This window comes from Peromyscus californicus, unplaced genomic scaffold, assembly GCF_007827085.1.
Source record: "Peromyscus californicus insignis strain IS unplaced genomic scaffold, ASM782708v3 Scaffold_107__1_contigs__length_136166, whole genome shotgun sequence".
Classification (NCBI taxonomy): domain Eukaryota; kingdom Metazoa; phylum Chordata; class Mammalia; order Rodentia; family Cricetidae; genus Peromyscus; species Peromyscus californicus.
The window spans coordinates 88,985-103,127 of NW_026294388.1; the positions used below are offsets into that span (position 1 = coordinate 88,985).

Sequence of the window (14,143 nt, forward strand, 5' to 3'; positions counted from 1 at the left end):
ATGTCATCAAGCAGTTATCTTAGTGTGTGTTGTTGGTTTTCTCTCATGAAATATCAGTTTTCCTATGAGCATGGATCTTGTGAGCATTAGTAGACTTCTTCACTGAACATGACTGGAAAGTATGTGAAACACAGCCAAAATCCACTGACTTTTCAAAACTTGTGGTGTTCTCTCTGTTTCTCATGGTCACATTGTGAATTTGGTATGATCTGGATTTAGGAAGTCATATTCAAAGACCTGAATCCCACAGAGAATTTAAAATGAAGGATTTTTTACATGACAACAGATACTATAGATCACACATTTCCAGGAAATCAGTGGCCTCCTTAAATGCAATTATTCAACAGTATAGAATAGTGTATGCATCTTCTGTTTTGTTAATGTTGTGTGTACACATATTTGTGTGGTGTGTATGTATCTGTGTGTTTCCGTGTGGTAGCTCCTTGCCACTGTGTGAAGGGAGTTAGGTCTGTCCTTAGAAAACATTAGTCCTCTATAACAAATGATTTTGTCACATGTTAAGGAGAATTGCCATTATGGAACAAATTATGTCAATCATACTGGGTCTTATCTTAATTGTGTCAATTAAGTAAAGTAGTTGAATACTAAGGTGCAAGACACTGTGGGTCCCTAAGCTGAAGTATGCTCTTGAATAATGTAAGACTCTGCTCACTGCGTACTTGCTTTATCATGTGTCTGACTTAATCAAGTGCAAGCTTATTTATGTGTAGTTATAGAGACATATTGTTCCATTTCATTAAAATTTCAAGGAAAGTACACTGTACTTTCCATTTCCAATGTATCACAAACTAGTTCAGATGACTTTTGTCCTTTCCTCAGAGCAGTAATAATTGGAGCCAACAGTAAAGAGAAACTACAAGGAAAAAGGGAGAAAAGATTTATGAGAAATAGGTTATTCCTGACTTAGAAAAATTATTTCTAATTGTACTTGACCAAGTGTAAATCCCAGTTTATTAGGAGAAAAGAGTCAGCATTTAATTCAAACCTAGTGGAGCATATGTTTGTAGTGTTTCTCTGCCTTATGTCCATGAATTGAAATGTGTCTGTTTCAGGACAAAACATCCATTAAGTTGTTCTAGATATATACTCTCCTTGCTCTTAAATTAAAAATCTTTGGTATAGAACCTCGTGGTAAAAGCATGGTTACAGAAGGTATCTTTTCACTGTCCAGGCAGATTCCACACCTAATCTCAGTGAGTCTACTGTGCCTTCTGCAGGTATGGAATTGATAGAGTCAGAGACTACATGATACTCTGTATCTAATAACCATGCAATTCAGATACCAGATTTGTCTTGTAGGAAGCCATTAGTTTGCATTCACTTACCAAATAAATTGCTGGGAAAATACAGGCAAATTAATAGTTGTAATTGTTATGCTTGCTGTGAGTAAGGAGAAGAACATGGCTGGTGTTATTTGTTATGATTATGCTTCTGTCTATTTCTCTAAACTGGTTACTTTTAAATCAGCCCCTAGTTTTATTTCCTTCTTCCTTCTCTGAGTTCCAGTATGTTTTTGTTCGGCAGAATGTTGACATACATATCTGGATTGTGGTGAGAGTTTTATTCATTTATGAATGAGGTGGTTATGCTGCAGAATTTTCTACCCAAACAAGGACATTGCATTTTCTTCAGGTTAGAATTAGTTTCTCTTTAACCTTGTTTAGGGCTTTTGAAAATTTGACTTTCCTTTTAATGAGAGGAATTAATGTTTATTAGAATCCTATTGAAAAAAATATGCATAGGTTGTAGGAACTGAAAATTGAACATGGATATTAAAACAACACCATGAAATTCCTGCCCTTTCTTCATTTCTGCATGTCATACAGCACTGATTCTAGTAAATACCTTACCTTATTGCAAGAAAAAAGACAAAAAAATATTTCTTTTTAGTTAATTCCAAATATAAATGAAGTGTCTGAGTAATTACTATGTAATTCATGTAGAAAACAAAGATAAACTGATTATGTCTGCAGATTTCTATGTTGTCAATGTCACTTACAGAGGGTGTTCCATGAATTTCTTTTATAATTAAATAAATAAAATCCTGTTTTGTAAATCAGGCTGATGTAGGAGGGCATTTTGTAACCAACAATATATATTAAATTGACCAAAAAAAAAAACGATGTTAAAGGATGGAATTCAGTATTTTTCACAAAAACTTAAGGTATTAGAGGTTTCTAAGGGACTCACGTAATTTAAAAATACCACCTGTCTCTTCTCATTTGTCTTTTCTTTTTTGATTTTTCAAGACAGGGTTTCTCTGTGTTGCTTTTGGACCCTGTCCTGAAACTCACTTTGTAGACCAGGCTGTCCTTGAACACTCAGGGATTCACCAGCCTCTGCCTGCCGAATGCTGGGATTAAAGGTATGTACCACCAGTGCCTGTCTCCTCATTTTTCACCCATAATTACTTAACAGTGTTCCTGGGTGAATTAATGTAATTGTGAAAATATATTTGTGAAAGTTTTAATCATGGATATCATGGCAAAGTTGCAGAATCTTCATATTATAAATTGTATTATGGTAACCAATAGAAAAAGTCAGTGGAGACTGTAGAGGGGAATACATTGCCTTCATGCTTCTTGGACACAAGCAGCTACATTTTTTTACCCAGTTGAAGAATTACTTTCATCTTAAATACCCCACAGATACTGTGTGTTATCCTCCATGGAAGCCTCATTTTGCTTTAATCAACCACCACAGAGTAAGAAAATATAAGATTCATTAATGCTTCTCGATGTCAGCTGTGCTCAGCATCAATTTGAAATGCCCACCTGACTCTGCTAGGTCTAGCAAGTCAATTTAACCATTTTGCCAGGTCTGTACTAAAGTCATTCATGCTGGCCAAACAGTCTACCTACCTGAATGCAGGAAAGTAGAAGCTACACTTTTGTCTTCCTCTGGAAGCTCATGTTGTTCTACATCACTGTTCCATTAAAGTACAGAGAGTGAGCTTTTTGATCCTCCTTCCAGTCTCTTAGTGTGTTAGAAATTATACAAGGCTTTTCTTGCTTTGAAACCAACATATTTTCAGGAAAGTGAAATTTTGAGATAAAGTTTCCTAAGAGGATCCAGACGGAAGGGAAAAGAGAGATGGCTTTTTCTCAGGTAAATGTATGTATGGAGGTGAGATTTGTTGCCTGTTCTCCTACAAATGCTTTTTTGCAGTGATCCCAAACCTTTATATTACCTCTCAGTTTTTACAAGGCTTTATTCTTTTTCGGATGCAGTCAAGGTAAAGATTTTTGAATGAATGTCCCATGAATGTATGCATCTTTCCACTACTTTCTCACTTGATTTTTTTCAAAATAAATTCTCTGCATTAATGTATAGTATATTTATTTGATATACAAATATACATTCATATACATGTCCTACTGAAAATGGAATTGAATCATCTCATACAAATGAGAAAGAAACCATGTTCCATGGTCCTTTTGGCCAGGTATCTATTTGCTCAATATAGACTATTCCAGAAAAGAGGCATTATGTAAAAGGATGGAATGTCTTCCTGACAATGGATAATGTTTAAAGTAGTATTTCTATGAAATTATACTGTGTTATGTACTACGCTGAAGTGTTCAAATGTAATACAAACTTCCAAATGAAATTTTCCAGTCGTAAGGTGGTACAAAATTATCCTATCAGGAAAATTTTCTTCTGTTTATTATTCTGTTTTGTGACTAGATTCAAAGAGACTATTCCATTGTTTCTGTTTGCTAGCTACTAACCTTACAGTAAACTTGCAATGCTCTTCCATTGTGCTGACACCTGCTAACAATCACTCCCCTGGGAGTTGATTCAATGTTACATCCTATGGTTATATAGTACATTTTTGATCAAATGAACTAATGGAGAACTGGTTGGCAAAATGTACTTATATTTATGTGGATTTCACAAACAATCAAAAAGTTTCAACATGGAAAATTAAAGTGGTTGGAATTGAAGTGTCTTCAATAAGAAGCAAAAGTACTAATCTGGCTGCAGGGATGTGATTATTTAGTTACAAAATTTGCATGTGAATTCAAAAGAAGCATATTCACTGTTTAAAATAAACTTAAGGGAGAATCTAATCATTTGTCTCACTGCAAAACTGTAAAATAGTGGAATTTCCGAAAGGAACATGGAAATTAAAAAGAATGCCTCCAGGGAGACATTAGTGAGGCATCAGTTTCCTGCTGGGCCTTGGCTGTAGGCAAGTGTATTACTTACCCAGTGTGAGAAATGTTTTCAGCTGGGGCTCTTCCTCAGACTTCATCCACTATTTCAAATACAGGTGTCAGTCAGGTTTTAATTAAAGATCTCAGGGAAATGGAATAAGAGGAAGGAGTCACCACAACTTCTTACAGCTGTATTCAGAGCAAATTTAAAATGTCTGTGCACAGTATAAAGCAGAGCACTGAAGCCACATACCCAGGTTGTAGAGATTTCCACAATCTGCTGGAATAATGGACATCCCAATGGAATAAAGGAGAAGCTAAGTTTTGATCTATGTGTAAAAGTTCATGGTTTCTGCATCCCTGCTGTATCCCAAGTCACAGATTGTGGATATTTTTACCTGCTTTCTGGTCTCTGAGTGTGATAGCATTGAATGCAGGTGCTGTTACATTTTCTCACAGAATAGTATCAGAAAGGTGAAACTTTAAGATAAACTTCCTGACAATACCCAAAAGATGGGACAAACAGATGGCATGGTCTCAGGTAAATGTTTGCACAAGGATGGGACAGGTTGACATTTCACACATAAATGCTTCATTTGCAGAGCTCTCAACCCTCATGATAGTTCCTCATTGTAAGAAAATAATATTTTTATATTTTGTTATATTTTTGAAATAAATTCTGTATTATCACTGTCATTTCTGTTTTATATCCTGCTTTCCCCTCTTCCCTGCCTCTTTTATTTCCCAGTATGACTTATCTACATCAGTTCATGACCTGAAATATTGACAGATTTTCTGATATTAGAGATGAATATTGAAACTCAATTGATACAGAGGGCAACTTCCAACATTACTTATCACTGAGAAAAGTCATATATTTCATGAAATGTTTAGATGTTGGGCACTTTGATCTCATGAAAATGTCACAACATCCTCCCCCTTAATGTATAACATTTGAAAATTGCAGATTGATTACTGATAGCACAGAGAGTTCTTTAGTTAAATACTGTTTCCTGGGGCAAATAAGGACTCAAACCAACATAACAAAGAAAAATTGAATTTTCACTTCAGAATCCATTGACTTTCAAGGACGTGGCCATCAGTTTCTCCAAAGAAGAATGGGAATGCCTGGACACAGCTCAGAGAAATTTATACAGAGAGGTCATGTTGGAGAACTACAGCAACCTAGTTTCTGTAGGTGAGAATAAATTCTTTCATCATTGCTGTTTAGCCTTAGGAATATGTAACAGCTTGTATTAACACTTTGAATTGTTTTCTATCAATGAATACCAGCTTCCAAATATTCCTATATATTGGTAAGTGTAATATACACTGAAATTTTTCTTATTCTAAATGGTCTTTTAATTTAGCCGAATACTCCCTTTAGTCCCATATATTGGTTATTTGCAGTCACTCAGTAGCAATAATGTGTGAATGCGGTATGATTCCAACATTTTTATTTTTAAAATGGGGGTAATGTATGAAAAGTTTAATGGAATTTTCCCAAGGCCAGCCCTGAGAAAATTTCTCCCATAATACTGTGCAAGATGCTCGATCTAGTGTAGGGTATCTGAGGAAAAAGAAATATACATATACCTTACTCCTTGTCAATTTACTTTATTCCTCTATGAAAAAATTCTATATATTACAGCTTCCGTTCCATCCTGAGTCTTGGTTCCTCTTTGTATCTACTTTGTCTGTCCTGAGTAGCCCCAGGAATTACTAAGCCCTTATGCTTTTGACCTCATCTTCATCCTCTGTTCCTTTGTCCTTCATCTCTCCTTTCTAGCTCCTTACTCCTGACTCTCAGAAAATTCTTCAAGAAATCTGCCTTACCCTCTACAGAATCTCTGTCTTCTTCTCTTCTCTCTAGCAACATGGGTCTGTGTCAGACAGGAATGCTGTACCACCTATCACTTCACCTGGATGTACAAAAACCTCCTTTATTCTCAGTCAATTGCTCTGGAATGCTACTAGGCCTGAAGACAAGGAATAGTCTGAGCTAATTCCTGTTCCCTGCTAATCCTTCAGTGCTTTGTTTGGGATGATCATAGCTAAAGGGGAGGTTTGCAAAAGGCAGATACCCAATTCAAATACTAAAAAGAGAGCAGGGATCTCAGAGGCAGAAAGCCATGATAAATGGCTTTTCTCTTGAAGGACAACCTTGATCAGTCAAGGTATAGCTTATTATATACAGCTGGTCTCCCTATGTCATATTCTTGTGGCTCACCACAAAAGTTGAATGTATACAAAATTAAAATTATAAATTTCTTAAAAGTCTACAACACCTGTCACCTATGCACTAATAAGAGTTTACTTATGAATCTTTTCTTATGTAACTTCATATCCACAGAGTATAAGCCTGTGTTAGAACCCAACTCTTTTCCACATCATGTAAAGAAATTATGGTGTCTCTCCTAATTCACAGGCCTTTCTGTATCAAAACCAGAGCTAGTCACCTGTCTTGAACAGAACAAAGAACCTTGGATTGTGAATATAGAGCAAGCAGAAGACACAGAACCAGGTAAGGTGGAAGGAAACAATAGTTTATATGTAGAGTACAAACTAAAGAAAAACCATAACTGCAGTGGGATTAGCCTAGCTCCTCACTACAAGCAATGCCTGAGAATTTCATTTAGAATTGTGTACTAGGATCTAGCACACAGAGAATTTTACATTATCTTCTCTCATTTCATGATAATGGTGATTAGATGAAATTAAGTATGTCAGTAGCAATTTGACAATGTATGTGGGGATTTATTTTGTTTTTTAATAAATGTCTGAATTTTTCTCCTGTATGACAGTGATCCTAGATTTTTTCTGTTTTGTTGGGAAATTTTCACACTGTATCTGGATCAATTGAATTGTATTTCTTTTAACCTCTTTGCATACTATCCCTTTACCACACTAACCCAATGTCATGATTCCTGCACCCCATCTCATTCTCTATGTCAAAGAAAGAAGAGAAAATACATAAAAAAAAATCAAGGAATATTTGTGCTGGCCAACTGGTTCTGAACACAAGACTTTGAGTATGATTGATATACCCTGGTGTTACTCAATTGAAAACCAGATTTTCTTACTTCTGGAAGCGAGGGACAATACATATATTCTTGTCCAAAAGTTTTGTCTTTGGGCCTACTTTCCATTTTATAAGTTGAGATTTTGTCTGTTTTGAGTTTTTGTGGGTTTTGACCTTACTGTCATATACTTGGTGATTGTACGGCCATTGGTCCTAAGATGTTTGTAAACTTTTTCTTCCCTAGAGTCATTTACCATTTATTGACTTTACATTCTCTCTGCATCCATTTCTTCATAGGTATCTGAACCCTGATGCAAGGGTTAAGATAAAGGAATCCAAGACAGGGCTCAGTTCTCAAAAATCTGCATATTACACTTTTCTAGTGATGGATGAGTGATGTACAAATCTATAGGTATAAGAATATAGCATTAGTTTAATTTCATTTTCACTAAGCAGAATAATCATAGTTTTCTTATCTTGGATTTATGACCAATTTGGTCTCAGTTTTTGGCTACATTAACCTTAAGGTACATGTTCCAACAATGGAATTGGCTTTACGGCAATGTTTTAAATATGTGAGCCTTATCATTGGGTTCTGGATGGTAACTAATCACAAAGGCAATTCATGCTATGTTTTCTTGAAACACAAGAAAACAATGCAAGGCGCAAAGCTACACAGAGAAACCCTAACTCGAAAAAAAAAAAAAAAAAAAAAGAAAACAATGCAACCCATTATTTATATATTAGACTTTATTTATTGGATATGATCTAAAGTTTGGGTATTTACTACACCATTGTACAGTAATGACACTTAAATAGTTTTTAGGCATGTACATGTTTTATCAAGCTTCTACAGAAGTATGATTCCCTATTTTTCTTCAAAAGATTTCTCATGTGGTCCATAAAGATAAAGATGCTTTCCTTCAAATCTGATGATCAAAGTTCAATAACCAAGACACAGGCAGTGGAAAGAGGTTTATTGAAACTACCATCTAATCATATATATGACCACATATATACAGTCAATAAATATATAAATATATTTCTAAGATTATCATGGAAAGGACTGTATTCTTTGTTATTCCACTTTGTGTTTGCTTTTCTACACTACTCTATCATAACTTTCATGATGTAATACTGTTTTAATTTCTGTCTTTTTTAAACAGTACTATTTTTAATTATCCACTCTGTGGAAAAAATCTACATCCCCATTGGCCCCATACCAACAACCTAAACTCTGTAGAAAACATAGGGACCAAAACCTTGAAAGCTAGCATCCACAAATTTGAGAAAATATGCAGCATTTGTCTTTCTGGGTTAAGTTACTTAGGATAATTTTTCTCAGTTCCGTCTGTTTACCCACAATATATATAATATCAAAAACAAATGAATGAATTTCTTAGCATGTACCCTAACAGAGATAAATCAAGTGACCTAAATAATTTATCATATCACATGCTATGAAATTAAATAGAAGGAATAAAAAAAATCTCTCAACTAAAGAAAGCCAAATGGATTCAGAACAGAATCCCACCAGACCATCAGAGAAGCACTAACACCAATACATTTCTAATTATATGACAAAATGGAATATTTTCATTTCAAGAATACCCCTAAATAATTATGTACCAAGAGATGCTAATGGGAATCAACATGAGTAAACCAATACACAGAATACATTTGGAGAACTGACTATAAGAAAGAGATCAAATATTCTCTTCATTCAATGCAGAAAATGATTTTGACAAAGTACATCATCCCTTCATTATAAAAATTCAGTAGTGGGAGGAACATATCTCCATATAATAGAATGTGTTTATTACAGGCTAATTACCAATATAATCATTCTAAATGGAGAAAACTCAAAACAATTCTTCTAAAATTGGGAAAATAAAGAATACTCACTCTGTCCATACCTGTTTTATGTTCTGATTAAATTCTTAAGTGTCAGTCTAAGATAATTTGACGTTCAAGGGGATACAGATAGAAAAGAATAAAGTCATAATATCCTCATTACACATAACATTTATTTTATACCAGAAATTTTGATTCTTATGCTTTTATGTTAAGGTTGATGCTAATCTCTGGTTCTTTTGTGTGGTATTGTCAGCCTGGAAGTCATTACTTCCCTTATGTCTCACACTTATGTGGTGTAGAATTGCAGGAAAATACAGAATAATATATTTTCTTGAGGAATTATCAGAAAACCTTGGTGTTATTTGTCTCTCAATCCTCTTTCACCATTTCCATGGACATGCTTTCCATTATAACTGAAGAACCATCCAGATTTTTTGTTTCCCAATTTGTAGTGTCCCTGTATCTCAAATCCCTAACCAAGGAACTATGGAAACCTAATGAATGGTGTGACAAGGAGAATTATCCTCTGTTATCGATTATCCTCATTATTGCTTGTCTAATGCAAAATGAATAGTCCTGAAATGATATAATCATTAAGAATAAGTCTGGACTAATATTTTGTAATTATAGGTAATTGGTATATATATATATATGAAAAATATACACATAAATACATATGAGTAACCATTATCAAATGGAGTTCATATCATTTATTAGGGGATATGGAAAGAGTTGAAAGGCAAGTGGCAGGGATAAGTCTGAAATGAAATGATATAATTATATTTAAATTAAATTTACATTTAAAAATTGTTAATTTCACATGTCATTTATCAACTTGTTGTTTTTGCTGTTTTTTATGTTCTTTTGGGACAGTATTTCTCTGTGTAACTGTCCTGGCTGTCCTGAAGTTTGCTCTTTAGTCCAAGCTGGCCTTGAACTCAAAGAGATTTGCATGCCTCTGCCTCCAGAGTTCTGAGATTAAAGCTTCTGTCTCCTGAGTGCTGGGACTAGGGGCATGTGCCACCACTGTCCAGCTTGCTTTTTTGTGTTTTTGAATCCAAACATATTAGAGATCTAAGACTTTGGAAAAACAGATTGTAACGTACTCTGGCCACCATTCAAAGTCGGCATTCAAGTCAGTGAAGAACACTTTAAGAAAAAGTCAGACTGTGATTCACATTGAAGGGCCATATGGGGTGGTTCTATCATTAGTTACACTAGGAGAGGACATACTGAGGCCAAGATCAAGGTTTGCTTTGCTGACAACTAATTTTACAAGGGAGAAACCCATCCATCTTAATGTTGCCCAGGGCAACTTTGCCTAATTGACTCTACTGGCTTTTTTTTAATTGCCTGAACAGATAATTTACTTTTCTTACCTTTCCTTTTTTGAGACAGGATGTGTAACCATGTAGCCCTGGTTGGCCAGGAAATGAATAGGTAGATCAGGACAGCCTCATAACCATAGATAATCACCTGCACCTGCCTCTGCCTCTGCCTTCCAAATGCTGAGATGAAAGGCCAGTCTTTTATCAATTTAAGATATTCTTAGGCATCTGAAAATTTGAAAGACCTATAGAATTATCAATGTAATTGTGGGGATTTTGAAACATTCTCTCCTCATGTACATAAAGATCTGTGGACCTGATAGGCATATTTTTTTCATGATCATTTTATTCATTTCTTTTCAATAATTACTCTCCCTGAGTAACTACATATTAACATGTATTAAATAATTAATCACTAATTATAGAATTAATAAAATCTATATATGATATTTTTATTACTATCACTTTATCATTTATCTGCTTAGAAAGGATATTTTGATTTAAATTGATAATGCAATTTCCAAATAAACAGAATATTTTTAATAATGGCTAATAGTTTCATTTTGTATTCTAACAATTATATTTACAGTTGTTGGTTACATGACATGCTTAAAGAAGACCTTTTCAAATTTTACATATTATAAAATTCAAGTGCATGAAATGGCCTTCTCCGTGTTCATCATGTTTGGACATTAATTCCTTATGGAAGAAGTACTGAAGATTTTTGTGTAATCTTTTTGCTACTTACCTCATATTGGTGTCATTTTATAAAAAAGTTTCTATATTATTATTGTCTAATTCTACACAGTTAGATAATAATTGCCTTTCATTTCTTCCAGCTCTCTTTTGTTATCCCATTCAGGAGTCATTCACAAAAGAGTGTACCCAGGATACTTACCAAAGAGAAATATCAGGACAGTTTGAAAGTAATAGCCTCGGTGAATTACACATAAGAGAGTTCTGGACATGTATATCTGACAATGAAAAGCATGAAACATGTGCTGATGGAAATGATCTTTTTGTAGTAGCCATCACTGACATTCCTGACAGTATAGATGAAGAAGTTCCAGCTTCTCCTCACAAAGCTCACTCTGCATCATTTCCATTCAGATCCTGCAATTTCCATTCAGCTATTCAAAATGACTCAAGACACACTGATGGGAAACAACCAACATTCAAAGCATGTAGACAGTATTTTACCCACCCATCAAAATTTGAGGGGAATCCAAGATTCAGTGTTGGACAAATTAATAAAATATTTGGAAGGATTTACAGGAGATGCTCAGACCTTTTCAGAATTAATGTGGTTCATACTAGAGAAAAAATGTGCAAATGTAAAATATGTGGAAAGTTGTTTTCTACATTTTCAGTACTTGAGGAGCATCATAAAATCCATATGACAAAAGAATCATACAAATGTCCAGAGCATGACAGTTTCCATTCCCATGAATCAAAATATAGAACTCATTGTAAAATCCACACTGAAGAGAATGCTTTTAAATGTACAGAGTATGGCAAGTTGTTTGCCCATGGGTTTTCTCTTCATCTTCCTCAGAGAAATGATTCAGGAGAAAAACTTTTCATACATGAAGCATGTGGCAAGTCTTTTACTCAGAGTTCAACACTTCATATTCATCAGAGGAGCCACACTGGAGAGAAACCTTATAGATGTAAGGAATGTGGCAAGTCATTTAACAAGGCCTCAAATTTTAAAGTTCATCAGAGGATCCACACTGGAGAGAAACCTTACAAATGTCATATATGTGACAAGTCATTTACACAGAGCTCAACAGTTCAAAATCATAAAAGAAAACATACTGGATTGAAGCCTTACAAATGTAATGTATGTGGAAAGTCCTTTACTCATAGCTCAACACTTAAAGTTCATCAAAGATTACACACTGGAGAAAAACCTCATAAATGCGCTGTATGTGGAAAGTCCTTTATTGTAGGCCCCAACCTTAAAGTTCATCAAAGAATACACACTGGAGAAAAACCTTACAAATGTTCAGATTGTGGAAAGTCCTTTACTCGGAGGTCAACACTACATGTTCATCAAAGAATACACACTGGAGAGAAACCTTATAAATGTTCAGATTGTGGACAGTCCTTTACTCGGAGGTCAACACTACATGTTCAAAGAATACACACTGGAGAGAAACCTTATAAATGTTCAGATTGTGGCAAATCCTTTACTCACAGGTCAAATCTTCATGTTCATCAAAGAATACACACTGGAGAGAAACCTTATAAATGTTCATATTGTGGCAAGTCATTTTCTCAGAGGTCAACATTCATGTTCATCAAAGAATACACACTGGAGAAAAACCTTACAAATGTTTAGATTGTGGAAAGTATTTCACTCGTAGCTCAAATTTTTATATTCATCAAAGAATACATTCAGGAGTAAAATCTTAGAGATGTAAAGAATGTGACAAGTTCTTTGGACAGATCTCACATCTACAAAGACATCCCAAACTCCACACAGGAAGGAAACATTACAGATGTAAAGAATGTGGCAAGTCCTTTACCAGGGCCTCAATACTTCAAGTCCTTCAAAGAATCCAAAATGGAGAAGAAAGTTAAAAATATACTGATCGTGACAAATCCTTTGCCACATGTTCAAGGCTACTAAAGACCCATTGAAGGCAGAACCCTTAAAATTGTAATGAATGTGCTATGTGTTATATTCTTTTCCAATGGATCATCTCAGGATAAACTCACTATAACCATACATTGGAGAAAGCTTACAAATACAAAGCATGTGGGAAAACCTTATTTAGGTTTTTAAATCTTGATCCTCACATACGGAGTCCTCAAATATTCAAGCCAACAGAGTATCACTAATGGGAAGAAACTTAACACATGTTAAGAATTAAAAAAAAAATCTTTACAAGGAGCTCAAGACTTAGAACAGGTAAGAAAATTTATGAAAGAAACAAACTCAATTGGTAATTATTACCCCAGAACTCATGCAATAAAAGGATTCTCTATAGTATGGGTAGTGGAAGGAAAACTTTAGCAAATGTTAAAACCTTACTCAGTGTCAGAAGAGAAACATCAAGAAGCCTTATGCTTGCTGTGATTTTAGAAACATTTTTACCAAGAAATAAAATTTATGTTCACAAAAGTTCCTTGGAAAACAATCTACATAGACAGCAATGTGTCAATCAGAATTACACAATAATCATATATTAAAATGACATAGGATTAATTTGACAAGATATGAAAGAAATAAAAATTTAAAATGTTAAGACTTATGCCAGGATAATTTTATGGATAACTATATCAAGTCAAAGTCTCCGCACAATTTTCTGTATATTTTATGGTACAGGATATTGATCTGAGACTGCTATAGCTTTTATATAAATATTTTGTTGCTAATATTTGAGATTTTATGGAATATAATATTGATGGTTTGAACATCCAATCAGCCCCCAATTTTTCTCAATTATCAATAAATACAATAAAATTTGTGTTCAATTTCTGCTGCTTTGGAATGTTGGATATTCATTTTATACTGATATTGTGTAATTAATGCCAGTGACTGCATTACAGAAAATGACCAAAAAAGCATATCATAAAAAGGCAAGGTAGATTGTTTTAGGAAAATTATAAAAGGTTCAATCATTGGAAGTATATATGGTGAACAACATAAGGCCTGATCATGTCTGTAAGTGAACTAGAGCTGTTTACATGGATTCAATCATTGGAAGTATATATGGTGAACAACATAAGGCCTGATCATGTCTGTA

General features: G+C 34.4%; 1 protein-coding gene across 1 annotated transcript; it reads left to right on the forward strand.

The window, feature by feature from the left end:
* Positions 1–1,698: 1,698 nt before the first annotated feature.
* LOC128116812 (zinc finger protein 585B-like) lies at positions 1,699–13,875 on the forward strand. Its single transcript, XM_052752065.1, has 4 exons — positions 1,699–2,386; positions 5,253–5,379; positions 6,610–6,705; positions 11,228–13,875. The coding sequence occupies exons 1-4, from the start codon at positions 2,372–2,374 to the stop codon at positions 12,730–12,732; spliced, it is 1,743 nt and encodes a 580-aa protein (XP_052608025.1). The 5' UTR covers positions 1,699–2,371; the 3' UTR covers positions 12,733–13,875.
* The last annotated feature ends 268 nt before the right edge of the window (positions 13,876–14,143 follow it).